The sequence below is a fragment of the Anomalospiza imberbis genome, chromosome 2, assembly GCF_031753505.1.
Source record: "Anomalospiza imberbis isolate Cuckoo-Finch-1a 21T00152 chromosome 2, ASM3175350v1, whole genome shotgun sequence".
Lineage (NCBI taxonomy): Eukaryota > Metazoa > Chordata > Aves > Passeriformes > Viduidae > Anomalospiza > Anomalospiza imberbis.
This window is the reverse complement of record NC_089682.1, coordinates 19,706,003-19,732,033: the sequence shown is the minus strand read 5'-3', so window position 1 is coordinate 19,732,033 and position 26,031 is coordinate 19,706,003. Positions and strand designations below refer to the sequence as shown.

The window sequence follows — 26,031 nt, the reverse complement described above, 5'->3', positions numbered from 1 at the left end:
AAAAGGGTGCAGGTGCTCCTGTATTTATAAAGGTTTAAAATGAAGAGATGGACATCTAGTGAATATAGTATCCTCTGCAGCAAGATTTACACTATGACTGGTTTTGAGGACTACTTGAGAGCCAATTCCCTGTAGTAAATCTGAATCAAGCCTGGAATAATATTGAGGCAAATTCAAATAGTGAAGATTGTAAGAGCTCATTTTTGTCTTTTCTTATATTCCACAATCATTTTAATTTGGGGTGGACTGCCTTTTTTTTTTTTTGGAATAAATTGACACAGACCTGCTGCAACACCAGCAGGACACACGTGAACACATGAACCTTTTCCTATCAAGTCTCACACCACGATCATATTTGGAAAAGCCTTGCAACTACCAGAAGAGAATTATATTTTTTCTGCATAAAAAGAGCTACAACAGTCAAAAGGCCAAATGCTGCCCCTTTCTAATTGGTTTTGTGCTTTTATCTTATAACCATACTTGGAAAATGGAGATTCCATGAGAAATAGAGATATGAGGGGAAGGACTCTTTATATGATGCATTTTAAGCCTCAAACTAAAGTAAAACCTTGAATCTTGTATATTTAAGTTGCATTTGAAAATGGCCCTTAAGCTCCTATGCCTTTTAGATGTTTCTGATAGAGACACTCAAGAATGTAATAAAAACACATCAATATCCTGTAAACCTTCAAAAAAAAGGAGCAAAAAATATGCTCATTGTTTTACTTAGCTTTTTATTCCATCATTACGACACAAGATAGAACTTAAAGACAGCATCACTGAATAAGTCTTCAACTTCATTAAAATTAAGACTAATAATGTTTTATAAAATTCTTTTGATATGATACACTTTCCCTTATGGAGTGCTAAGAAGGAATTTCTCTGGAACGCTGCAGTACATTGCCACCTGCTGCCCACAAACGGCTCTGCACTTGAAAAACAACGCGCACAAAACAGCAACATTTAACACTACACAACATACAGCTACTGAGGAAGTGTGACTGACCCAGACTTTGGCACAGTATTTATAGAAACACAGTTGTGAGCTTCTCCAAATGTCATGTTCATTTCTGAAACTCTACTTGACTCCCTTTCATGCATCTGCATTTTTTTTTCTTTTCTATAACTTTCTAAATGCTGGAGCTTTGTTCTTTCAAAGGAAAAGCCATATTCTTTCTCAGTGTTATGCATCTCAATTTACTAGGTTTGGTTTTCTAAAATTTAGATTCCAGTTTATTGTTTTAAAACAATACATAAAATCATACATTTATAAATATATATATTATATCCTGCATATATAACATTGGTTTTCATTTAGAATGGGAGGGCAGACTTTGCACTACATACTTCTTTGGTGTAGGCACAATGTTGTTCTTAGATTCTCTGAGCTGCTTCCTATCAGAACCTAAAAAAATACTTTTATAATCTTGTATCAAATTTTAAAGTTTTTTGCAAACATATGTATAAGAAAAAAATATTTTGTATTTCCCCCTCTAAGCTCACTACTACCCTTAAAAAATATATGGCTTTTCATGTTCCACTTTATCTTAGTGTTTTTCAAAAGGCAGTTAAAAGAAGTACAACTTTCCCCGTCAACAGCTTTTTTTTTTAATATATATATATATAAGCACAGAAACCAGCTTGTGCACTTTCTATAGAATTCCAATGCATATCATGGTAATGTAAGTGCAGTGATTTTTTTAAAAAAGCAGTCACGATTGATTGACATCTGTCTATGAAAACATAACATGATTATCATACAATACCCATTACAGAATATACAATCATCAAAACTGCAGATATATAAATACATTTTTAGCAACATCAAAGCAACAGTTTTATCTTATACACAGCATATGAATACAGGGTTATTACACTAAAGTTTTCACCTTGCTTTTTCTCAAAAGCTTGCTGAAAAACCAGAACATACTGTATTTGTAAATTAACTGCTTGACAGTGCTGTTGAGAAATTAAAGTGAACAAAGTTTTAAAAAAGTATATGCAATTGAGTTGGTATAAAACAAACAAGCCCCCCCGCCCTGTTTTTTCCAATGTCACCACTGTTTTCCTATGAGACGGAGGCATGGGTATGAGTGGCAGTTCCACAGAGTCAGATCATACAAGGGTTTCTGGGAGGGCATCAGGGTTATCAGCTGATAACAGCTCCCAAATCTGCCACCTCTCCCTTTGCCACTCATTCCAGTCCGCCTCTGAAACACTTTTACTGTTCTGGCTATGAGGTGCTGTGGAATAGCTGTGACCCGCTTGTGCGTGCGGGGCTGGCTGCTCCTGCCTGGAGGTGGCCTGGTCAGGGGCTCTGCCTGGTGGCCCTCCAGCTGCTCTCAGCCCCGAACTTTTTTCTGGGCGTTGAAGTCTCCACAAAGAGTGCAGCGCTGAAGAAACACTTGAGCTTGTTTTTGCTGGGCCTGGGTAAGGGGGTGGTGGCCGCTCTTTCCTGTAGGAGGGTTTGGCTGTGCTTTGCAAACAGCCCGCGTTCGAGTCGTGCTCACTGAGGTCCTCCACACTGCCTAAAGTCAAGCGCTGCTCCGACCTGGAGTGGGACAGGTCTGAACTCCTGCAGCCCCCTTCCCTGTGAGGGTTACTGCACAGCCGAGGCGCCACAGGCTGGAGCTGACACTCGGGAATGGCAGCTGTCGTCTGGCTCCTCCGCATCACCTGCCTGCCACTGTCCAGTTCCGAGGAGCTGCCCTGCCATCGAGGGGAACACGTGGCGAGGTTCCCCTGGGAAAGGGAGCACTGTCCGGGCCGCAGCAAGCTGCTTTCATAAATGTTCCCGTAAGAACCTGGGGGTGGAGTCAGAAACACAACATCAGTCTGCAGAGCCATTCCTGAGGCATCCAACAAGCTACTGCTTTTCCCTTGTGTCACATGGCAGAAGAGGGATGGGGGCTGAGACAGGCTGAGAAAGTTAGGGCTGTTCAGCCTGGAGAAGAGAACAATGTACAGAAACCTCACAGCACCTTTCAGTATCTGAAGGGGGCTGACAGGGAAACCAGAGAGGGACTCTTCATCAGGAACTGTTGTGATAGCACGAGGAGTAATGGGTACAAATTGAAAGAGGGGAAATTCAGGTTAGATATGAGGAAGAAATCTTTACTGTGAAGGTGGTTAAACATTGGAACAGGTTGCTCAGAGAGGCTGGGGATGCCCCAACCAGTGTTCAGAGTCAGGCTGGATAAGGCCTTGAGCAGACCAGTTTAGTTGGAAGTGTCCCTGCTCAAGGGAGGGGGGTTAGGATTAGATGATCTTTAAGGTCCCTTCCAACCCTTATCACTTTATGGTTCTATGATTCTATGAATCCTAGAAGAATTAAAAAGTATTTCTTGAAGCAATTTTAAAATTACTTTTTAAATTATATTTGATAGTTTGAAATGTTGGTGTTTTCTGTATTTCACTGAATACAGAGAAGTATAACCACTGTGCTCCTCTGATTTCACTGTGATTTCTTGAAAACAAGGAATTGTTTTTTTCTTCGCTAGATTTGGGCTTTAAAATTGAGAATGTACTGACCTGTGATTACTGGATCTTTGCAGCCACTTTTCAGCGTTGAATGCCAAGTGCCCCAGATATCAAAATGATCTTCAGAAACATCTAAACAGCAGTAAGAGCAGGGAAAAGATGATTAATCAATCCTCTTAAAGACACTATTTAGAAATAGACAAATAGAACAGTAATGTAATGTATCAGAGTCATTAACATCCAGGGGCACCTTCACTGTGTACCTAACACAAGCATCTCATATGTGAGACCCCACCTGGAGTACTGTGTACAGTTCTGGTGACCCCAACATAAGGACATGGAATGCAAGAAAAAATCCAGAGGAGAGCTATGAAGCTGGTAAGAGGACTGGAGCACCTTGTCTACAAACACATGTGGGCTGAGAAAATTTGGGCTGTTCAGCCTAGAGAAGAGCAAATTGTATGGAGACCTTGTAACAGTCTTCCAGTATCTGAATGGGGCCAACAGGGAAGCCAATAAAGGACACTCCATCAGAAACTGTAGTGATAGGACAAGGAGTAATGGGTACAAATAGAAAGTGGGGAAATTCAGGTTAGATATTAGGAAGAATTTTTTTACTGTGAGGGTGGTGAGGCACTGGAACAGGTTGCCCAGGAAGGCTTTGGATGCCCCAAGCCTGGCAGTATCCAAGGCCAGGCTGGTTAAGGCCTTGAGCAATCCTATCTAATGGAAGGTGTCCCTGCCCATGGTAGGGAAGGTTGGGACTGATGATCTTTAGGGTCCATTCCAGCCCTTTGACATTCTATGATTCTATGTATTTGTTCACAGCTACTTGTTTCAATGGATTCCGTGTGCTCTGTATGGGCAGGGTGCCTGAGTTTGCTGAATTCTTAAGTCCTCTGCCTTACTGAAGTCAGAGAAATTACACAAGAATGGGGGGGTTTGGTCCACAAAAGGTAATTTCTGGCAAAGCTCCCTCAGGCAGCCCCGGCCCCAGGGGTCACCATACGGCATGCTCTAACAACCCAAGGATGCTGCCAGTCTTACCCAGAAATGCAGCCACAGTACAAAGATTTAATGGAATACTGGACTATAAAAAGCTTAATGCCTTTTTCTGATTCTACTAGTCAGTAGAGGAATTTCCTAATTTGTCCTGGTTCAGTATCTTTGTGATGCACATTAAAGTCCAAAAGATGGTTAATACGATAGAACTTACTGTAATTTCCTGTTCATAACTTAATAGAAATCTGACCAAATTCTTACACTTGTTCAGAGATTTAGATGTTGAATGCCGAATATAAATTCCAATTAGCATTTATAAAGCATATAATTGAGATATTAGTCTAAATCCCATTAAGTCCAAAGGGAATTAAATGCCTAGGCAGTACATCTGAAATTAAGAGGTTTTAAAAATACCAACAAACAGTTATGTGCATCCCTAAGCATTGAAAGTTCTTAAAGTTTGGCTCACTAAGTATAAATTTAATGGATGACAATTCTTTTAATGTATATATTTTTATAGGAAAAGCATCTTGAAGTGCTGGTGAGCTATTAGTTTAAACCACAGTTCTCTACCAAAGTAATCATTCAGGTATGCACTCCACAGGTAGCTGTGGGAATAATGGATCCCTGCACTAGTGTTGCTCAGTGTGTAATTGGTTGCAGATGTAAAGCTGGGCAGCTCAGCTACATTTTCCAATGAGAGGGTGTTGAGGTCATTCTTTACAACTGGAGAAAGTTTGTGCCTGACATCTTAAAATCTCAGCTTTTTTCAAAGCCTGGACCATAATCTTACAGGTATTACAGTCCCATGGATCAGGACTAGACTTTGCCATGCTGTCACAGACAGGCTGAAAAACTGGACATACATAGTTCTATTTTCCTGAATAATATCTCCAAGTTTTGAGAAGTGCCATACCACGAGCATCCTTGACAGTTGGCTGAGCTAATGAGAAGGACCCAGCACAAATCCTTTGGGCTCAACAGAAAAAAAAAAGATATTGGTCTGTCATTTTTTTAAATAAGGTTATTTACACTATTGCTCCTCAAATCCTGGTAGCTGATAATACAAATCTGGCACTTTTCAATTATTTCAGGAGTCTCCATCAGTCACTGAGGAGGAGGAGGAGGAACACAAGCAGGATGCACTATACCTTTTCCAGCCTGTGATGCAGAAGAATTCTCCTTTGGCTTACTTTGCAAGTGTCCAACCAGTGTGTACTGCTCAGGTACCTTGTACAGCTTATCTGGGCTGTGGGCAACTTCTTCTGGCATTGCCACCAGCGAGCGCTCAGACAGCACTGGGGAGTTGTTGTCGTAAGGGGAGACATCACCACTGGAAGCTTTGTTGGAGTCTGTGGAAGAATGTCTTTCTCCTGTGGAGTAGGAACCTTCCGACCGCAGCATCTCAGGGCTCCTGAAAAATTTTGATGAACAAACCACTGTTAATAAAAAATGCTTCATGTTCACAGTTACAGGTGCAGTTTGACATCTAGGCCAGGATGGATGGGGCTCTGAACAATCTGGTCTAAGTGAAAGCTGTTCCTGCCCATGGCAGGGGGTTTGGAACTAGATTACTTTTAAGGTCCCTTCCAACCCAACCATTCTATGATTCTATGATCATACAGACAAAATCAAATACATGAGAATGGTCACAGCTGCTCATGAAAACACTCCAGGAATAGTTGTTGAGGTGGATTTTCCATGAGTAAAACTTTTGCCATGAAGTGGCCAGCAGAGGCCACTCAAAATCAAAAGATGTTGCTGACAAGAATGAAAACAACAAAAATCCCACACAAATGTATGGTAAAACAGAGGAACTAAGCAGTTAATAAATTCCTTATGTTACCTTGACAATGTAGCTTGTGGCAACAATAAAGCTGAAGCTATGATAGAGAAGATTTAGTTTGATGCTAAGCAGTATGCTAAGATAAATTCTTGTATTCTGAAGTTTTACATAGAGAAATCAAGTACTCAGCTTGTGTTTCACACTATGTGAATGATCCCCTTCTAGAGACATAGGAAGGTAAATAATATACAGGGGACAAACGGATGTATTTACTGTACTTATGACTGGGGCATCAAACAACTGGTTCCACTGATACCTTCTACAACTTCTTTTACCTTTTCACCTTCACACCACCAACAACATTAACTGCCTTTAATTCTGCCAAAAAAAGGCAAACACAACTAACTCTTACCTAAGTACAGACAAAGGTCAGAGAGACAACTAATTTTTGAAATGTGCTGGGAACACTGATGGAGTTTTCTTGAACTGTCACAGAATGCCGCGCAGGTAGGAGGCAGGCTGTGAGTCATTGAATATCCACAAAGAACATGTAGAACTACTCTGTAAATAAACATTTTTTTCCTGTTGTTTCTCACTAACTCATATTTCTATTACTCATTTTTCATTTCTCTGCACCTTTGTTTTGTAGATGCTTATCTTTTCCTTGAGACAAACACTTCTTTCAGCAACCTCTCATTAATACCTATTCTAATTTAATGTGATACAACAGAGGCTCATTCCTGTAAATGTCTGAAAATGGTCAGCCCTTTTCATAGTCAAATCCAAAGACAGCTTGAACATAGTGAGCAGCCAAAACTCATTTCTCACTATGGAACAGTAACCGTCTTTCCAGACAAATAAAATAAAACTGAAGAAAGAAAATAAAGAAAACACACAGCTAACCACAGCACAGTAAATATTAATACAGAAATAATGACAAAACTTAACAGCACTTTTAAGCTGTTGTTTTTTCCCTGGCTGATTTACACATCTCATGTCCCAAAAAAAAAATATATACAATCAACAGCATTATTATTATGTTATTCAATATTCCTATTTTTTTCCAGTATGGAAACAACCATAATGTGTTGGGATTTAATTAAATAATGTTACTCCTCAGTAACTGTCAGTGACAAAACCATCACTGGAGTTAAACTGAAGCAAGCTCAGAAAACAGAGCTGCTATTTGGCAAAGTTGCTCTGTCACAAGCTTCCCAGAGAAGCATGGTAATGCTGGGGAATCATACAACAAAAAAAAAAAAAAAAAAAAAAAAAAAAAAAAAGCCTAACTTATGTAACTTCTCATCTGAACTTCTTATCTGAACATAAATCCAATGTAGATTAATCTGTAAACAGGCACACTGAAAAACTATAGTTTTTAAAGTATGAATAATTCTATCACAAACATTTTTTCTCATTTTTTTGCGACTTGCTTCTTTCTTTCTGTCCTTTCTTTGTGCAGTGATATGAGATTTAAGCAATGTCTTGGGATTTTCAGAAGAACTAAAAGGACCTCTTAGAAAAGGGGAGAAATGTTGGTATCTGCAGGTTTCCTATGACCAAATGTCCTTTCCAGCCTTCCAGACTGAATGTCATCTAAACAGTACGGTTTATTGCATATAAGTCTTTGCAGCATCAAAATCTAACCGTGATGCACGGGGTGAAGACAGAGGTAAACCAGCACTTAGCCACGGCAAGGTAACACAAGGAATAAGGGAAATGAAAATGGAAATGAAAGTGTGGGAAGATAAACTTGAACTTTGTGAAACACTCATTTCAAGTCTTACCTTGAATGATCTGTTATAGTCTACCTCTTCTCAAGACAGAGCTCCTGCTAAAAATTTACCTGAATGGAAACTTTCAAGTCTTTGGAAAGATTCAAACATTCAAGTTTCTAAACTGATTTACAGTTTTGGCTGGTAAGTCCATACTATTTTTTACATATATGTATATTATCGCTTTCAAATTTGTTCAGGCAAAGTAGCTTTAAAAATCAAAGGAACTGCTGTGGACTCTGTCAATCTTACTACAAGAGACCATCAAAATGGATTAAATACTTAAAAGTAGGAAATTGAACTCATACATTTACATCCTTACTTCACAAACTAAATAAAACAATTTGCAAGAAGACTTTGGTTTGCTTCTTTGCAAATAAAGAATTTTCACAAATCCCTTAAAGTTTTGCATCTGTGCTTTACTGTTTGAGTTCATTAGCAAACAGATGTTTACTACAATTCAAAATTCTTCTTCCCTTGGATAGCGAGATTCTCTACCCACTCACCAGGGAGAAACTAAATTGGAAGGCAAACATAAATACTATGCAAGATACCCACTCCTCTGTATGTAATATATGAGGAAGGGCAGATTATTGTCCCCACAAAGAATAACAGAGGATTATGTGCAATCAAATGTGAGGAATGGGAAGGCAAATAAAATATTTTCCAGGGGTTACAAAGTATGTTAAGGAAAAGATTTTCAAAGTGGCTAAGTACCAATGGAAAGATTTGAAAGCAAAAGAAGAAGGAACCTATGCCACATGAATTTAAAAATACAATTTCAGATTCCAAAACAACAGGAATCTTTCTGTGAATTGATGTTGTCCACCAGAGTCCATTTGCATCGGTGAACTAGAAATGTGTTAATCACAATAATTGCTTCTACTGAGGATATTCCTACTTTTCTACTAGTATCAAGGTTATCAAAACAGGAAATCCATTTCTGTTTCTGGCAGAAATCCTTTTCTGTTACAACTTAAAGCTTCTGAGTGGGAAAACAATTATGCCTTCAAGAGGCAAATCATAGAGAGATGGCTTGGCAGCACACAGTACTAATTTCCACACTTATTTGAGTAAAACAGGTGCTACCAACAAGGCAGATTACTGTGGGATTATGATGTGGTTGCTGCTGTTAACAGGGTAGAGGACTCAATGTTTCAAGGAGCCTCTGCAGCTTTAAAAATTGCATTTACACATAATGTGTGACCTGTTGTATGGCTTCATCTTTGTGTCACAGATCAAGATGGACTAAAACTCATTATCATAATCCAAAACCATCCAAAAATGCTGTAACTTTGAAACTTCTTTACTCTGAAAGGACTACTAACCATGATAAGCAATAAATAACCATAAGAAATAGATTTTATTTTTTGTTAGTTTAAAGATGCTTCATCTTACAGCTGTAAACCCAAATTCCATTGTCATCAAGCCAACATACAAAAAAATTGGGAAGTCACCCACAAAAGCACGCTTCACAATTGCTGCCATTTGTAATTAGCTCTTTACCATGAACAACTTCCATAAATTCCCTGACACACTGTTCACAATGCTCAGCTCTTAAGGGAACTGAAAGATGAAGAACATCTGATTTGTCCCCCTCTGCTTAGAAAAAGATTGTGTTTTCTCTGTTAGATCAGAGCCAAGAAAGCATTTATAATGACAGCAAGAGCAGAAATGTGAGGGCAATTGCAGAACAGGACCGTCAAAGCAATTAATGTGACTTTAAAGTCTCAAAGTTGATTCTATATTCTATGCAGTCAACTAGCTCCTCTGATGAAGACTGTCTCAAGAATATATAAAGTTATTTGTTCCACAGATCCACATTTGTATTTTGAGTATGTGACCAGGCAATTTCCAAGAGCAATATATTTTGGAGGCTCATTTTTATGAAATAAAGACAAACATCTCCTTGTTGTCTGCTGTGTCACATTTCTTATAGGAAAAAATAAGCAACACATTTGTAGCCTCAAAATTGAGATTATGTTGTGAAATACATTAATCTCTTAAGAGCATCACACTCCTAGCAATAACACTAAGCAACAGTCTCTCTAATTGCCTGAAATATCTTAACCAAGAAGTTGCAATCACAGTGAAAACATATTTCATTAACACTAGAAGTAAATCACTTACATGATAGCAGAGTAGAAAAAAAATGACAGTAATTTTTTCCTATCTCAGTGATATTTCATCTGCTCATTACTGACAACACAATAAATTAGTAGTACTGTAGCTATATGCTCCTGTTTGGCTTCAGAACATTTCCTTACAAAATGCCTTTTGTCAGTTGTAACCAGCTTTTCACAAAAGCTGCATTTTCTCCTGTAGGTGTGCATGCTGACTAAGAGTAAGGAAGTTCAAGGAAAAGTCAATTAAGGAATCAGGATCTAACAATTACCTGTTACATCCACAATGATTTGGGCCTAACTTATGCACAACTGGTATGTGTAGTCACATGTGAGATACAATTTGATGTTTTTTTGTTATATAGACAGTGAAATCCTGCAAGAAGTTTTTATTAGCTTGAGTTAGAAATAATATGATCGTTCCAAACTAAGTGCTGAAAGGAAGAAGTCTCGACACACTGCCTTGTGTCATATAATTTGTAGTGTCTGTCCTACTTGTAGTCTTGGCTTCTGGCAAATGTGAAACAAGTCTAAAAGACAGCTTATGTACCTCTAACTATCCTGAACTTACTGTGATCTAAATATACATATGGTTACTTGTCAGTCAGACAAACTAGCTGAAATTACTTCACACAGAGAAAATTACCCCAAATCAGATGATCTAGGATAATTTTCTACTTCATGTGGTTAAGTTAGGAAACTAAAAATATCCTTTCCAACTCAATATATACTGCACATATTTTTGTTTCCAAATTTTATAGTTAAAGAAAGCTTTTTCCTGAAGGTTTTAGTTACACTATTTCTTGTATACCTTCTCCTTTGAAGCCAGGCACACTATTAAATTACCTCCAACTATACAATGTTAAGAGGGAGAGAAAAAAATCATAGCTGACTATACAAATTTAATTTTAATTATATTCTGAATGCACTAGGCAATTTCCACAAACACAGGAAGAAAAAGTCCAATATGTCCCAGAGAGTTTTGAGTCTAGAAACTCTCTTAAAAATTGCTTAAAACAAGTCTGTCAAATTTGGTGATTTTTGGGTCTGCCATATTGGGATTCACTAGAATAAAGACAATGACTTTGTGGTCCCATGAAAAAGCCAGGAATTCTGTTAATCTGAATGTACAAACTCACAGCATTAAGGCACAAGGGTGCAGGTAAAACATACACCATACACAAGAATATATTATGTATCATAACTGCTATAGTGACCAGTGTGAATTTTTTTCTCTTCAGATCCTTCACAAACCATACAATTAAATAATATCCCAAGTCTCCATAGGGCTGCTGTTGTGGCAGTTGGCTTGTTCACAATGTCCTACACGTATAGGATAGGAAAAGAATGACAGAGCGATCAAGCAGCTCAATGTGACGGTGTTAAGGCACTCTAGGGTGTGTTTCAAGGATAGTGGAATACATGCTTCCTGTTACTGAAGATTACAATAAACCGAAGACACAAACCAGCAGATTACTAAAAAACATCCTGTCAGATAACAGTGCATTGAATATTTTTATGTACATGTCAATCTGTTGTCTGCAGCAGAACACAATCTTTCTTCTGAATCAGGGAAACAAGTTTTGTCTTTAGAAAACGCTGTACAAGAGTCATAATTTCTTTGGCAGAGTCTGTGTAATAGGGAGGATATTTCTACTCCACAGTAGACAGTGCAGAAGAGCTGTGGAAAACTAGAACCTTTTGGACACTTCCAGTGGGAGATAGAAATTCCCAGCAGAAAAAGGGATGATGAAAAAACAGATTACTCACGATGACTGGGAAGCTTTCCTCCTCAGCAAATAGTCCACAACATCTGGGTCAGTCTCTAATAAGCTAATAAGCACTTCATTCTGTAAATCAGGGGAAACCTATGAAGACATAAAAGAATACTTAGTTGGACGTTAATATCCTTTCATATACATTAATTTTGGTGCTATGCTTAATCTAAACAAACAAGTACAAGTACATTTACCGAGAGTATATAAAATATTCAGAAGCTTTCACTTAAAAGAGAAATTTTGTGTAAGAACAGATGAAGTAGGACTGAAGATCACTTTGTACAGTGTTCAATGCTGATTACTGTTGAATAACTGGTTGGTATCCAGTTGGTTATCATATCTGGAAATAACAATGGGATTACCTATGTATCAAAATCTCAAAAGCTCCAGTTTAAGGTCCTCACTTTACACTGCTCTTCAAAGATCTGAGGACATTTACCAATCTCCATCTCTGCCTCTCCAGCCACTCTGACCAACAGGCCCAGTCAGAATTTGTGTCCCCTTCTTTATAGTTTGGCCTTCTGGTTTGCTAACTTTCTCTTTGCTCTTTGTATGGGTATGAACATTCAAAACCCTTGATAACTTCAAATGCTGCAGGATACCACAACATCTCCTGGGCAGGTAGTAGAAATGGCACCTCAAAACTTGCACAGTGCTTCCAACTGCACTTCACATGAGTCTTATCAATCCTCAAGTGAGTTTGTCTGCTTTGTCTGCATTACAATGGAACATTCAACACAAACTTCAAAACACTGGAACAGATTAAACCATCCAAGAAACTTGAACAGCCCAGGTTCACTTATGACAGATGGAACTCAATGCAAGACAATCCCAGCAAGGGGTCATCAGCTGGGCAGTATATGTTTCTGGATGCAATCTGTCACAGCCTGAATCTCTTGACCTTCAAGTCACACTTCATGGACCATTTGTTCTCTCTGACATTTCCTGGGAAATAGAAGTAGAATTACTAACACATTCCCCAGAGGAATATCCCATTTTGGGAGGTATTTAGGGGGTCTAGTTACATAAAAAGCATATTTCTTAAAATAAGGAAATAATTAGAAAATAAATTAAGATATGCATAATTTGATCCAAAATGATCCAAAATCTCTATGAAAAATTTGTGTAACCACATACTCATTTTTTTAGTATTGTATTCAGTCTCTGAACCGGAAAAATATCTTACTGATGGTCACTGATACACTAGTCATAAAAAAAAATTTTTTAATAGGAATATAATTTTTGGAAACCTGGTGTACTGTAACTTCTCCATTTAGACAGTCTTTCTGTACACTAGAAGAAACTCCAGATAAAGTCTCATGGTAAAACAAAATCCACACATTTTTGTCTATAACTTATTACTCAACTTTTTATCAAGTAACTTTGTAAGAAACTGAGAGAATTTTGTCAGAAAAATCAAAATACCTCTTGCCTTATTAGAAAAACGATAAATCCATCAAAAAAGTCTGAAGAAGTTGCACCAGAAGTTCAGTTCCAACAGAAAGCTTCTATGAAACCAAAACTTAACAGTTCTACTGATTCCTACTGATTCACAGGACTTTTACGAGAATGATTCTGCAAGTAGATTTGTACTGATGGTCTCCCTGCTACTGGGTTTGGGGCTTCCTCCTGTACGGCAATTTTCCTCAGTTTAGTTCAGTAACTTGGCAAGTGTAGAATTGATACGCATGTAATTGTAAACTTACACTTACAGAGAACTACAATATCAGAATCTCAGGAAGATGTCTCCATAACTATTACTGAATTAATCGTTTCGCTGGTAATTGTACCTAAGTAGATGGAAAAGAACTTGAAATTTGGAACAGAAGGGAAGCCAAGGAAGCTGGTGAAATAACAGCTCTGGAGAACATACAGGGATGTATCAGAGGGCTCTAGGGTTGCCAGGACACCAGCAGAGTACCAGATATTCTGAGATTGTGGGGTTGGGTGCTACATGAGAGTCACAGCTGTTGAGACATAGAATGGTAGAGGGACCCTTGAAGTATCTACTTTGTGCTGTACCTTGCCACTGATGTGGCACAGAATGGCAGTGTGTAGCTGCCTCCACAGTGGGAAGGCCACAGTAACCTCTAACTGTAAAAATATGAAATTTCATACACTTTGTAGCACTTCTTTGCAGCAGGGCTGGATTTGGACACTAGGAGATGAAATACATGAACAAGCTGCTAATCTCCATCCTTCACGCAAAGCCAAGTCAAAAATGAAGGGTGGCTGAGTTGTGCCTCCTTTCATTCAGCTGCAGAGACTGGCAAAGAACAGTCCTTTATACATCCCCATGAAACATTTTAATACATCTTCAAGACTCAAATGGGCAAGATTTGGATATGAAAGTGATTATTATCACTGACATCAATGGAGCATGACCAGATTCTATCTTTTATAGGAAATTAACTTTTGCATGCTACTGATGTTAGCAATAGTTACTCATTAAAACTGGTGCGCAATATCCTGGGTTGTTCCATCAAACAGAATCTCTCTGATCCATCAATAAGTCAGAATCATTCTGATATTGTGGTCTGGGTACCCCACCACCTCTTGGTTTCCTAGGGTTTGGTTCACAAATGTTGTTCCGGTTTCAATACTGAAACCAATCGCAGTTTCATAACCTCTCCATACATAAAAGTAACAGAAAGAAAGAAAAAAAAAAAAAAAAAACAAAAAAAAACAAAAAAAAACAAACACCAAAGCATCTGAGCATTAATACACCATGTTATAGTTGTAGCTGAATGCTCAACTCCAGATGTTCTTTTTTTTTATGTAGCATAAGTGTCGAGTATAAACAGTAAAAGCAACTCTGGAAAACAAAAGAAATTATTTTTCCCACACTTCATTTAACCTCCCAGAGAAAGCTGAAGCACTGAAGAGATGTAGAAATAAATCCATCAGAATTAGAGCCCAGATGCAGGTTAGTCTAACCTTAGCCCCATCCTTTCCACATTGAAAGTCACAGTGTGTGCCTTAAGTATTATGTACTCAGATGTGTCCGTGCTGTAAGAAGTTCTTAAAGAGAAACAACAATAAGAACACTTCAATTGTCTTAAGTATTCTTATTCAAGTATTATCTTAAACTTGATAGTGCAATCCACACTCTGGGCCAGCAGACCTTCACACAAGAGTGCAGGTCTGTCACTTTCTTTTACTGATGTGGAAGGAAAAATAGCACCTAGCATTTTCCCCAACTGTAAAAAGCATTAAAAGAAAAAAAAAAAAAGAAAACAAAAAAGAAAACTATTGCAAGTGTCTCACTGATACAAGAATAAAAATAAAAGGCAGGAAAACCACAAAGAAGTTCATCTGAGGCCAAGACATCTGAGGCAGGGCTTATGATTGCTTTCTCATGCTCTACTCCCTTGCTGAAAACTGATAGACATCTTCCATTTACAGTACTATGTGGCCATCGGCCCACAGTTCAGGGTTGTTCATCTTCTTCCAACAAGGTCTCCAGCAGTCAGCTTTGCTGAAGCACTGAAGTTTTCCAGAGTGTTCTTTCTGCTTTGGGAAGTTATCTCCTCAGTGTAACATACAATGCTGCTTAGTCTCAGGACAAAACAACCAAAGTTTTTTTCCACTTTTGCAAGATTACTGGCTTTGTTCCAATGGGTATTTTTACTAAAAGGAATACAGAATAAGACCACCACTAGGTCTGACTGGCCTCTGCTACCCCCAGAGCAGGGCTCCCTCAGACACAAGTCATGCTGAGCTGACCTACAATTTTGTACACAAAAAAAGCATAAGATAAAGCCACAGAATGAACTGCTCAGGTAACTGCTAGGCATGAGAAATGTGACCTAACTAAGCTTCGTCTTAGGTAAACAACTTGTCCAAGTCTAAGGCCATCAGCCTTCTTATGAAGAACTTGCTTGCCTTCTGCAAAAGAACTGAAGGGAACTCAGGAACTACACAGATTTATGTTTTATTCCTTTTACCCAACTAACAAACAAGAAAGCTTTGTCCTTCCTTTCTATCAAATCAATAAAAAAGTCTTGGGTAGGGAAGGTAATTCCTTAAATTAATCAAGTATCTCTTAATCCCTTCAGAAAAATTGTCTTCCTGACTTCCAAAACGGAGATGTGAAAGATCATTTTCAGTCTTGTCTATGCATTGCTCAGTATACAGCTATACAATATAACTTTACCTACACAGAAACCATTCTAAGCAAGATATAAGTACACATTTTTAATATTTTTACTTACTGCAAATCATTCTTCTTGCTAGTAGACTCTTCTTTTTCACCAATAATTATTGATCCTAATTTAATGCAGCTTCTACAGTTTATTTCATCCTCATCTACTTTAGTATCAATCAGCTATTTTCTCATTTATCTTACAAATGTATACAAGTAATATGAAAAAATATCCACCCACCATGAAAAGGGTTTCATAGTTTTCAATCATCTTTTGCACAACAGCTATGATAGCAGTACTCTCTTCAGCTCGAGCTGAGCTCTGAACTGAGAATTCTTTGTCTGTAGATTTCTGCTTGTGCAACAAGTTAGGGCCAAAGATGGTGGCAAGGTTAAGCGATGTCATTTTGTTCCCAGTAATCTAAAAAAGAGAATAAAAATGAGGTGGGGTCTCACAGGGCCTAATGTATACAGATATGTATATAGACAGATCTGTACACACTCATACCCCTACACACCCATACACGAACACACACACACTCTCTGCCCCCCCTGATTTGGTAGATGCTACATTTATCAAAACCAAAACCTGCTGCTTGTCAATAAAAAATGAACAACACCTTGTTTTGAACATCTCTGCAACAAGCACTGTAGATTTTTGGGCTATATTTTCAAATGGATTAGAGGAGTAGAAGGTGGAAGTGTTATCTGCCCTACATTCCCTGGGAGCTCAACAGTGGCATACTTCTGAACTCAGAGCAACCTCCCTCCTACTTCAGCATCTCAGCACGTTACCGTCTCTTAGGACCAAATGCTGAAAGCTCCTGGCTTTCTCAAGTAGCATTCATGATTTGAAACATATACAGTGATATTTGCCATGTTTAAACTGTTGAGATAATTAAGGAGCAGGCTTATTTTTTTAATGAGTATTTTCCTGTATTTCTAGAACATGCCAAATGTTTACTTGTTTGGTGGCTTGTTTAAGTTTGTTGGGGTTTTTAGCTTTTTTCCTACTTTTATAAACCTGTGCTCAAGGAAGCAACAGTAACCTGAGTTTTGAGGAAGTAAAAGGCTAGGAATACACACTAGACTAGGCAGGAATTGAAAAATATGTCATATATATTATTACATCAAATTTTCATTGTCATATTTGTGATTAGATTACTATTTTCCCCTTCTATTCTTCAACAAAAAGTAGAGGTCACTTGAACTAAGAATTTTTAAAAAGGATATAAAGAGACATCAAAGAGAGGTAGTAAAAATAGAACTTCGAGAAGTGAGTTATACAAAACAGATGATTTCAAAGTAGTGTTTTTAATTTTTTTTTGTAGATGATCATTCACCAAATACTGCAGTCAATCTTACAACTGCACGGACTACACCTGGTTTATTTTTTAAAGAACACAACTAGACAGCACAGTATAAAGCTTGTCTTTTTATTGGTAGTAGCAGTGTGTAATTTTGGAAAGACGTCTGTACTAAGTAGGTGCATGGGCAGTCATAGTAAACAGGTTGGCTCTTTGTTCAGAGACTCATCCCAGCATGACTGTGAGAACAGCACACCCTTATTTGCACCCACCAAGCACCCAGTTGTTTCTCAGGTGACCTGTTTTTTTAACTCTATTTGAGTTTTGAGCCACCAGGCACAGGCACATGGTGCCTCAAGTGTGCCAGGGCAGCCTCCAGCTGTGCCCAGATCTGCGTGTGCAGGCTGTTTGTACAAACAGTGAGCCTTTTCTTAAGGGCAGCCTCAGGGCATCCTTAAAAATGTAAACATTTCCACTGAAATTAACTGAATGAGTAATTTTAATAAAGTTAGTCATCCATCTTCATCTTTGTGAGAGAAGGGTTGTTGAAGGAAATCAAGAAGAGGGCCTCTGTGCTAAAAGCTTGGCTATCTTCCTTCTTCCTTCCAGTGATAGCAAACACTCTGATAAAATACTTTCTCTTACACTGTATGCCTTTATTCACTTAATTGTTCATAAATAGCGTAAATAATTGTGACCAGAATACTGTATTATCTATAAAAGGTATCCATAATATTCCCGATGCTTACAATACTGTCAAGATAGCTTACATAAATCTGCCTTACCAAAATACCTGTGGCAAAGCTGATGTACAGCAGTTGAGCCAAATGAACTCTATTAAGCAGCATCCCCTAGCCCTGCAATAAGATCCTCTTGGGTACATTCCTGAACCAACAGAGAACTCTTTGCAGGACCAGGGGGACCATGACCTTAGCTGGCTTATACATGTTTTTAAGCACAGTAAACTATTACAGGCTGCTCTTTCTAAATGCTTTCCATCACAGTGATACAGGTTTTTATCAACTCCTTGCTGAGAACAAAAATAATAGCATTTAAAGTTGATTTAAAAGTGAAATAGACCTTGAAGTCACATACAACACTCGAAGTTAGGACTTGTAAAGATGGAATAACTGGAAGTTAGGATTTGAGGCAAAAAATTGGCAAAAATAAGTCTCAAAGTGTCAATTGTTAAAATCAGACAAGCATCCAAATTTGACAAAATCAGCAGGACTTTCCATCTGGAAGACAAAATTCTTGAGGATTTCCTAAGAATCTCAGAAGTAGTCTCTGCTGCAGTTCAGAGGACTGAGAAGTCCTTCCACAGATAAACCAGTATATTTTTGTCAAGCACTGACAGACTATATCCATTTTATTCAGTTAACAGAGTTGCCTCCTTTTGCACAGCAGCCTACTATTCAAGCCCTTCCCTGGCAGGAAATGGGAAGCCTGGATTTTCAGGTCTCCTCTAGTATGAATGGGCACAGGTGCAGATGTGAGAATCTGCTAGAGCTCAGCCCCATGGCTGTGGGCATTCTTGTCTCTGTGGGATGAGGGCACATCAAACTCTCCACTGAATTTGGTCCAGACTGCAACAGTTAAGGAGGTCAGAAAGAAAATAGGCAAAGATGAACCCTGACTCCAGCTAGTGATAAGGTCTGTCAGTTGCAAGGATGCAGCTGGAGTTCCTGTCCTCTGTTTATTTTCCACTACCCAGGGCACACAAGGAAGCTAAGAGAGCCCAGAATTGAACTGCTACGTCCAAAAGTGATATAAAAAAGCAACAACAGAGAATGAAAAGAAAATGAAGAAGCATATCCTTTCATGCCTGACCTTTTCTGAGTACTCTTCCCATAGAATATTATGGGATAAAACAAGGCAGCAGGGGAAGGATGGATGACATTAGATGTTCTTGACAGCAAGGCTGGTACACTGAATCTCCCAAAGGAAGTGGTAGATGCTTTACTGATTAAGTCATACAAAAATTAAACTCTCACAGCCCTAAGAACATAGTAAACAAATGGCAGAAGTGCAGGCAAACAGATTAAGTCTCTCCTATCTTTCAGGGATATGCCACCATTGTGTATGTTCCAAGGCTTTGAAGATCTCTTTTCAGACCATGACTTAAGTAAAGTCAAAGGACACAAGTGACCAGGACTTACCTCTTGGCCATCCTTGTCTCTGGTGTCTTCTGCATGGCCAGCTACTGTGGAGAGGAACTGCAGCAGGCGGTGAAGGGTATCGCAGTTACAAGGAGGTAGAAGATAAATGAGAAGCTGTAAGGTGCTGAGCTGCTCATCTGGCTCTAATACTAAGAGGGGAAAAAATATGTTCTAAGAAATCACTCCAACTAACCTAAAAGCAGAACAAATATACTGATCCCCAACCCAAAGGAAGGTATAGGAATAGCTTTGTTTAAGAATCATTTTCCTTACAACATCAGAAGAAAAAGAGAAAACTCTAAGGAAACATCAAAGCTATAAGAACTACTGCTATGGGATTTTTGCCTTAGTTGGTCAACATTTTGCTCACAAGTTCATAGGATTTTTCTTATCCTAAAAGAGAGAAAAATCCATGTTTTACACTCCATCACTTACTGGATGCAAATATTCTTAGTTTTCTATTTACTCCATTCATTTAGGTATAGCTACTGGTATATACAGTAGTTGTCAAGCATTCCAATCAGGTTTATGCTTCGGCCATTTAAAATCAGTTTTCTAACAGTTTTTCATCTTGCAAAAGTACCAGGAGATTGGAAAGCAACCAGAGAAATAAAGGATATTCTGCTACCACCACCACCTGAACCACCTACCATCTAAATGGTAGCCAGTGCCAAAGGTGGGACAGAGGCAGGATCTCAGACATGAGGGCTAGAAAGCATCTGAAGAACCCAAACCAGCCAGCTGCTTAAGCTTGAAATGTCCCACCTGACTTTTTCCTAAATCCCTGAGAGTCTGAACTTGGGTCTTAGGCAACACAATTAGGAGTTCTTAATATGAAGGTTTGAGAACCATCAAAGAAGAATGAATGAAAGAAACAAGATGAAGAAACTTAATTTTTTCAAGCCATTCTGGAACTTTGGTCAGTAGACAGATCTAAAAATTTTAAGATACAAGGATTCAAATGGGAGTCTGTGACCTGGCACTGCTGGATCAATGACAGGGTCAGATTTTAATACACAACATAAATTCCATCCTTACAAATGCAAAAATATGCACAGTTAATGAAATCCTTCTTGTTCTAGTTTTCTAGATTATATTTACACAGTATAAAAACCAAGAAGTAAAACCAAGACCTCAGTAAATTTATACTAAAGAATATACTATATTATTTATATTAATATATAATATTTATACACTATATTGTATTATATAATATATACTATTGTATATTAAATATACTATATACTTTATCATGTATTATACAAATATTTGGAGCAAACCAAGGCCAGAGCATTAAAGGAACAGAATAAAGGAAGGCTATTAGTAGAGATCAAAGAATTCAAACAAATTAGCCTTTGAAAATTGTGAAATCAAGACGCTGTAGAGCTCACAGAGAGTGTTGATGAAAGGTGTATAAAGCTCTCTGGTGAGAAGTGGGTCAGGCATGTCACGCAGAAATTCCTTTAACAAGGCAGCAACATCATGAATGCTGTGCTCCTCATCTAATACAACATCTACGCCTCGGTCAAACTCTTCACGTAACTGAAAAGGATCATGAGAGAAAACCATAGTCACTTATTGTCCCCATCAATACATCCCAACACAGAAAATCTTTTAAGAACCAGATTTACTCATTTTCTCTTTCAAGACTGAGCATGACTAGTCTTTGGTAAGGTCAAAGATATAATTCATATCTAATTGCTGCTTATTCCATAATATATAACTTAAGGTTTGTACCAGATTGCAATAAAATACAATTTTCTTTCCAGCTAATATATGACACTCTTGTATGAAAACATGTATCTAAGTAAAATTTTTGCAGAAATGAAAAGGCAGAAACCAGAGAGAATAAGGAAAATTACAAGACAGGCTCTTGTATCACCTTACTGCATTATCCCTGGAACCAGAAAGACTAAAATTGCATTTTGTAACACTTATGAATTTTGTAGAAAAACATTATTAGTAAGATCATGTTACTATCCACAAAATTCACGTTTCTCTTGTCATTTAGGACTGTATGTAAAGACAGGTAGCAAGCAGAAAGGTTTGCTAACACTTCACAGCATTCCTTCACACACACCTCATTCTGCCTTCCTAATTTAATTATGCTCATTAAATAATCATCATTACAGAGTTCACAAACAGCAAGCTAACATCATTACAAGGTACTGCTAGTTTTTTTTCCCCTGCTTTGGTCCTCAGACAAATGCTGTGTAATTCAAAGGCATCACACTTCCCAAAGGCAGATGAAAACACTCTCCCAAATCTGAGACACCTTATGGAAAGGTAAAAGCTTGCCCTTCTGGAGGGATTTTCCAAAAGCAAGAGCAGAATACTTTCCTCAGGCTGACAGCTTCACCTTTTACTCTTTTTGCATTTTGAAAACAGTCAAGAGGTTTTAAAACTATTTTCTAGAAAAAAATTTGTACCTTTGCTAACATTATGAGGTATCGCTATGTCACCTATTTTCTCAGAGAGTGATTACAGCTAAACCTTATAAAAAAAGAAATCTGAGGTATTAGGTTTCTTCACCAGTAATACTATAAACATACCAAAGAGAGGAAAGAAGCTAAGTCACAAGCAAACTATAACCCTGTAAAACTTTGTGGCAAATCTTGATCACGTGCAAATCTATCTTCAGTGTGTTCAGTGTGAAAATCTTTTGTTTTCAGCTGAGATTGTGCTTTCATAATGGGTGTGACAGGTATTCATTAAAAACCACAGCCTCCATTCTCATTTATTAGGATTACTTTTAACATTGTTAATATCAGTCATAATTAATAATAAATAATTACACTATGAAGACCAGAATATGTTCTTTATCTAATATTATTCTTTGATTTATGGTCAAAGATTTTCCACTGCCAATTTGAGGACTACATTCCCAGCTTAATTCTACTCTCTAGACTGGTGACAAATGCAGAACATCCCTGCAGAGCACCACAAATTACCTCAATCCAGAAGATTGTTTCTGCACTTAAGTGTCCAAAAGCAGCTGAGGAAACAAATCAGCACTGCATCAGGAATTTAGACTTCCCAAATAGCTTGCTAAATCATAAACTGCTGTAACAGACTTGAATATGGCACTTGTGATCCGATATCCTGTGAGACCTACAGAGATGTCCTAACCAGCAAAATATCACAGAAGCTTTGGTGAGATGTGGCCACATTTCAGACCCAGGTATCATGGCTGTAAAAACTGTTTATTGTACATTTCAACTTTAAGTCTTTCAGACTCCATTCACATGGAATGCTCTCAGACTTCTGGAAGATACAGGTGGTGAACTACAGCATCCACTGAATCTTATGATATGAGAGATGAGGACATCTGTGCTGGAACAGATGAGATGAGAGAGAAAGAGAACAGACTGCTCTCTTTCATAGGAGAGCAGAGCTCCATCTATTTCACTCTTCATCCTCAGGGTTGAAGCTGTCACAATGTCACCAGGCCCAGCATCAAGGGTTGCCCACCACAACCTTGGCAACAATGCTCTGCTCAAGCATCAGTTCCAGACACAAGATGGTACCTGGCATCTTGATGTACCAGATCTACCACCTTGAGTCCACATGAGCTTGGGAATCTCTGTCCTACACCTCAATGAACATGAAGGAGGAGTTTTGCAAGAGATGCACGTTCTATGTTTTCTCTTCCTGCTCACCAATCAAAACCACCTCTGGCACACACATCTACTTACTTATGTATTTACTGCAACAAACTACAGTTGAAACAGGACATTTTCTAACTGGGGAAGGAAGGAAAACAAAATATGCTTACTTTCTACATAAGAAAAACTAATGAACGAATGCAAAAGCACACCAAAATCAGAGTGCTGGGTTTGGCTTTCTATGGTTCAGAAAATGAGTGGAATTTTAATTGAATCAAGACTTTCCCATGTGTTCATGTTGACAACATTTATTACTATAACTACAAAACTACAAGAGCCAAGCTGATGCTTCCTTGCTGTTTAATGAAATACATCAGTTCACCTAGTTCAATAAATTAGTCCATGTAATAAAAAACAGATACCCAAATCTCTTGATTTCCTCACCTATTGAAACCAAAGTCAAACCAAAGAACAAAAAGTGGCCAGAGTCATAAATGTTCAGAGTAAGGTTTAGTTTACAAGTGAATGATAGAAGCTCTCTGCTTTTTCCCCCGACGTGATGCAATTGTACTCACCCCTAAATGATTATGTACATTTTGACATTGAAGCCTGCAATGCAAATGTGAGACAACTTCAACACTTTATCTAGTTCAGTGTTGATCTGAAAACTGCCTCTGCAGATGCTTTTTTGGCCTAATGTAACACCAGATACTCAAGAATAGAAATTGCTGGAGAATGAGCTACAGTTCAGTAGGCTGTACTGTCCTACCAGCCAAAATCAATTCACTTTAGCTATTCAAAGTAACTTTCCAGAAGGATAAAACATTACACTATGAAGTTTTTGCAACTTTTTGCAAAGAACTATAAATTCTGGGATCAGATGCAGTCAAGCTTTCTTTTGCCTTTTTTTCTGTTTGATGTTTTTGGTCTTAAGTTCTTTGAAGGGATATTTTCCTGTATCTTTTTATCCCCTCCTTATGCATCATGCAAACACTAACCACTTTCTCCACTGCTCTAATTCACCATGTATTCCCAGCTTCTGGGAATAACAGTGAAGGTAGGTATACCTAGGAGCTAACACCCACACTTGACTTTACCTCTGGAACCTAATTGTACACTATCTCTGCTTTCTCATAATTTGGCTGAGACTAAGAGTTGGAAGGGTCTGCTCTGACCTTGAAATCTAGCAGGGATAAAAGAAAGGTGATATTTAGGAGCAGGAATCTTAGGGTCAAAGAGATTGTTCTGTACTTGCATGTTTTCTCATACTGTGAGTTTTCCAAAGAAGATTTACAGTTTGAGTTTACTTTGGGAGCTTCAGCTGTTTCTGAGATGAAACGAACAGCCAAGATTTTTTTTCCCCTGCAGTGTGACCTTTGGAAAATTTCTTCACTGTAGTTTATTTGGATCTCCAACCCTGTGCTACTTTTCCAGAGCAAAACATACAGAGACTATTAACCTGCTGAGAACCTAACAAGGATTTCACCAGATGTAAAAGATACTGGAAATAGCCTTTTATGAGCCATCAAAAAAACCAGTGGAGTCACTGACTCAGAAAGCCTAAATTTCACCATGCTACAGATGGGAAAAAAATAACAACCTAAGGAATCAGATTTATTTGTATCATAGCTGATGAAAGAAAACCATTTATGTATCCACTCACCTGTCTTACTCTCTTTTTTGAGCTTCCAACTCTGAATATTCCTACTGTCTGGAGACCTGCAAGTGTAACACATCATAGCACTATTTTATTGTTTTAATTTTCTCCTGAAAAGTGCATTGAACCAAAGCATTCTGACCTATGTGTGTACTTATAAGAACAAATAAAAAAGCAAAATATTTCTCCACAAATGTGTACTTACCATGCTGATGCAAGACTTGGTCATGATTAAGAAGCTATCCAAAAGTGGCTTTTAAGGATCACACTTTATCTGCAAAATGGCACCTCTGTGACATTTCTTGTGATGTCACTTTGGATGTGCCACTGCTATGAGGAACAACGGTATGCAGAAACTGAGGCACTGCTCAGGGTTTGGAGGTGTAACTTCCAGGACAGCCATTATAGGAAACAGGCAGGAAAACAACTAAATATGTGGGTATTGAGCTGTGTATTTGGATACAGGATGAAGCTGGTATTTAGGATAAATCACTGGCTCTAAATTTCCTGTCAAGACAAATTTGAGAGTCTCCTTCAAAGGAGGCACAGAGGCGGACTATGAGAGGGCAGAACTTCAACAGGGAGTTGCGTTCAGTTTATAAGGTAGGAACAGCTACTATATAGAGGGAAAGCTATGAAGAAGCATTGTGGTACTTTAGGCAAAGTGCAGAAGTGTGTCATTTAGATTTAAAGTGATAAATTGGTGATAAATTGGTGTTGCCTGCTATTTCGTATTTCATTTCAAATTCAGTTCAAACCTTCTTCTAGCCCTGTAGAAAGCCACTATAACGACAACAAATGATAATATGGTTCTCAAATGGACATGTAGACTAACAGGACCTGAAAAATTTGAGAGGTGACATGGTCTTTAGCAATGACAATATGAGTGGAAATTTTAGAGCCTTAAGGGCCTGTGTACATAATATAATTTTACATGGTTATACACTTTTGCAAAAGGCATGAAATTATTTATAAGCTTGGAAGTTTATGGACTAACAAGGGCTACTCTGCAGCTCTAATCTCTACTGACATACAGGAAGTGTAAAATTACCTTGTGAAACAAATGCCTTTGCTGAAAAAGGACTCATGCATATAGGCAAGTATTTTCACTTGGTCCATCATATAGCCTGGAATGATGTTGCCACAGTGCTCATCTTCTACCATCTCTAAGTTTCTCTCACTGCCAATGACTGTCTTGTGGACAGCAGATTAAAT

The 26,031-nt window shown here is 38.2% G+C and overlaps 1 protein-coding gene across 5 annotated transcripts in view; it reads right to left on the bottom strand.

The window, feature by feature from the left end:
- Positions 1-717: 717 nt before the first annotated feature.
- Positions 718-26,031, bottom strand: part of ARHGAP6 (Rho GTPase activating protein 6) — a 311,515-nt gene continuing 286,201 nt past the window's right edge. For all 5 annotated transcript variants that reach the window (XM_068180082.1, XM_068180084.1, XM_068180083.1 and 2 more), the window contains exons 6-13: positions 24,823-24,878; positions 20,946-21,096; positions 19,555-19,703; positions 16,330-16,509; positions 11,937-12,034; positions 5,634-5,896; positions 3,532-3,612; positions 718-2,804 (exon numbers count right to left, since the gene is read on the bottom strand). In XM_068180082.1, the coding sequence (XP_068036183.1) occupies positions 2,116-2,804; positions 3,532-3,612; positions 5,634-5,896; positions 11,937-12,034; positions 16,330-16,509; positions 19,555-19,703; positions 20,946-21,096; positions 24,823-24,878 (1,667 nt within the window). In that variant the 3' untranslated portion in view covers positions 718-2,115. The remainder of the gene's footprint in view (positions 2,805-3,531; positions 3,613-5,633; positions 5,897-11,936; positions 12,035-16,329; positions 16,510-19,554; positions 19,704-20,945; positions 21,097-24,822; positions 24,879-26,031) is intronic.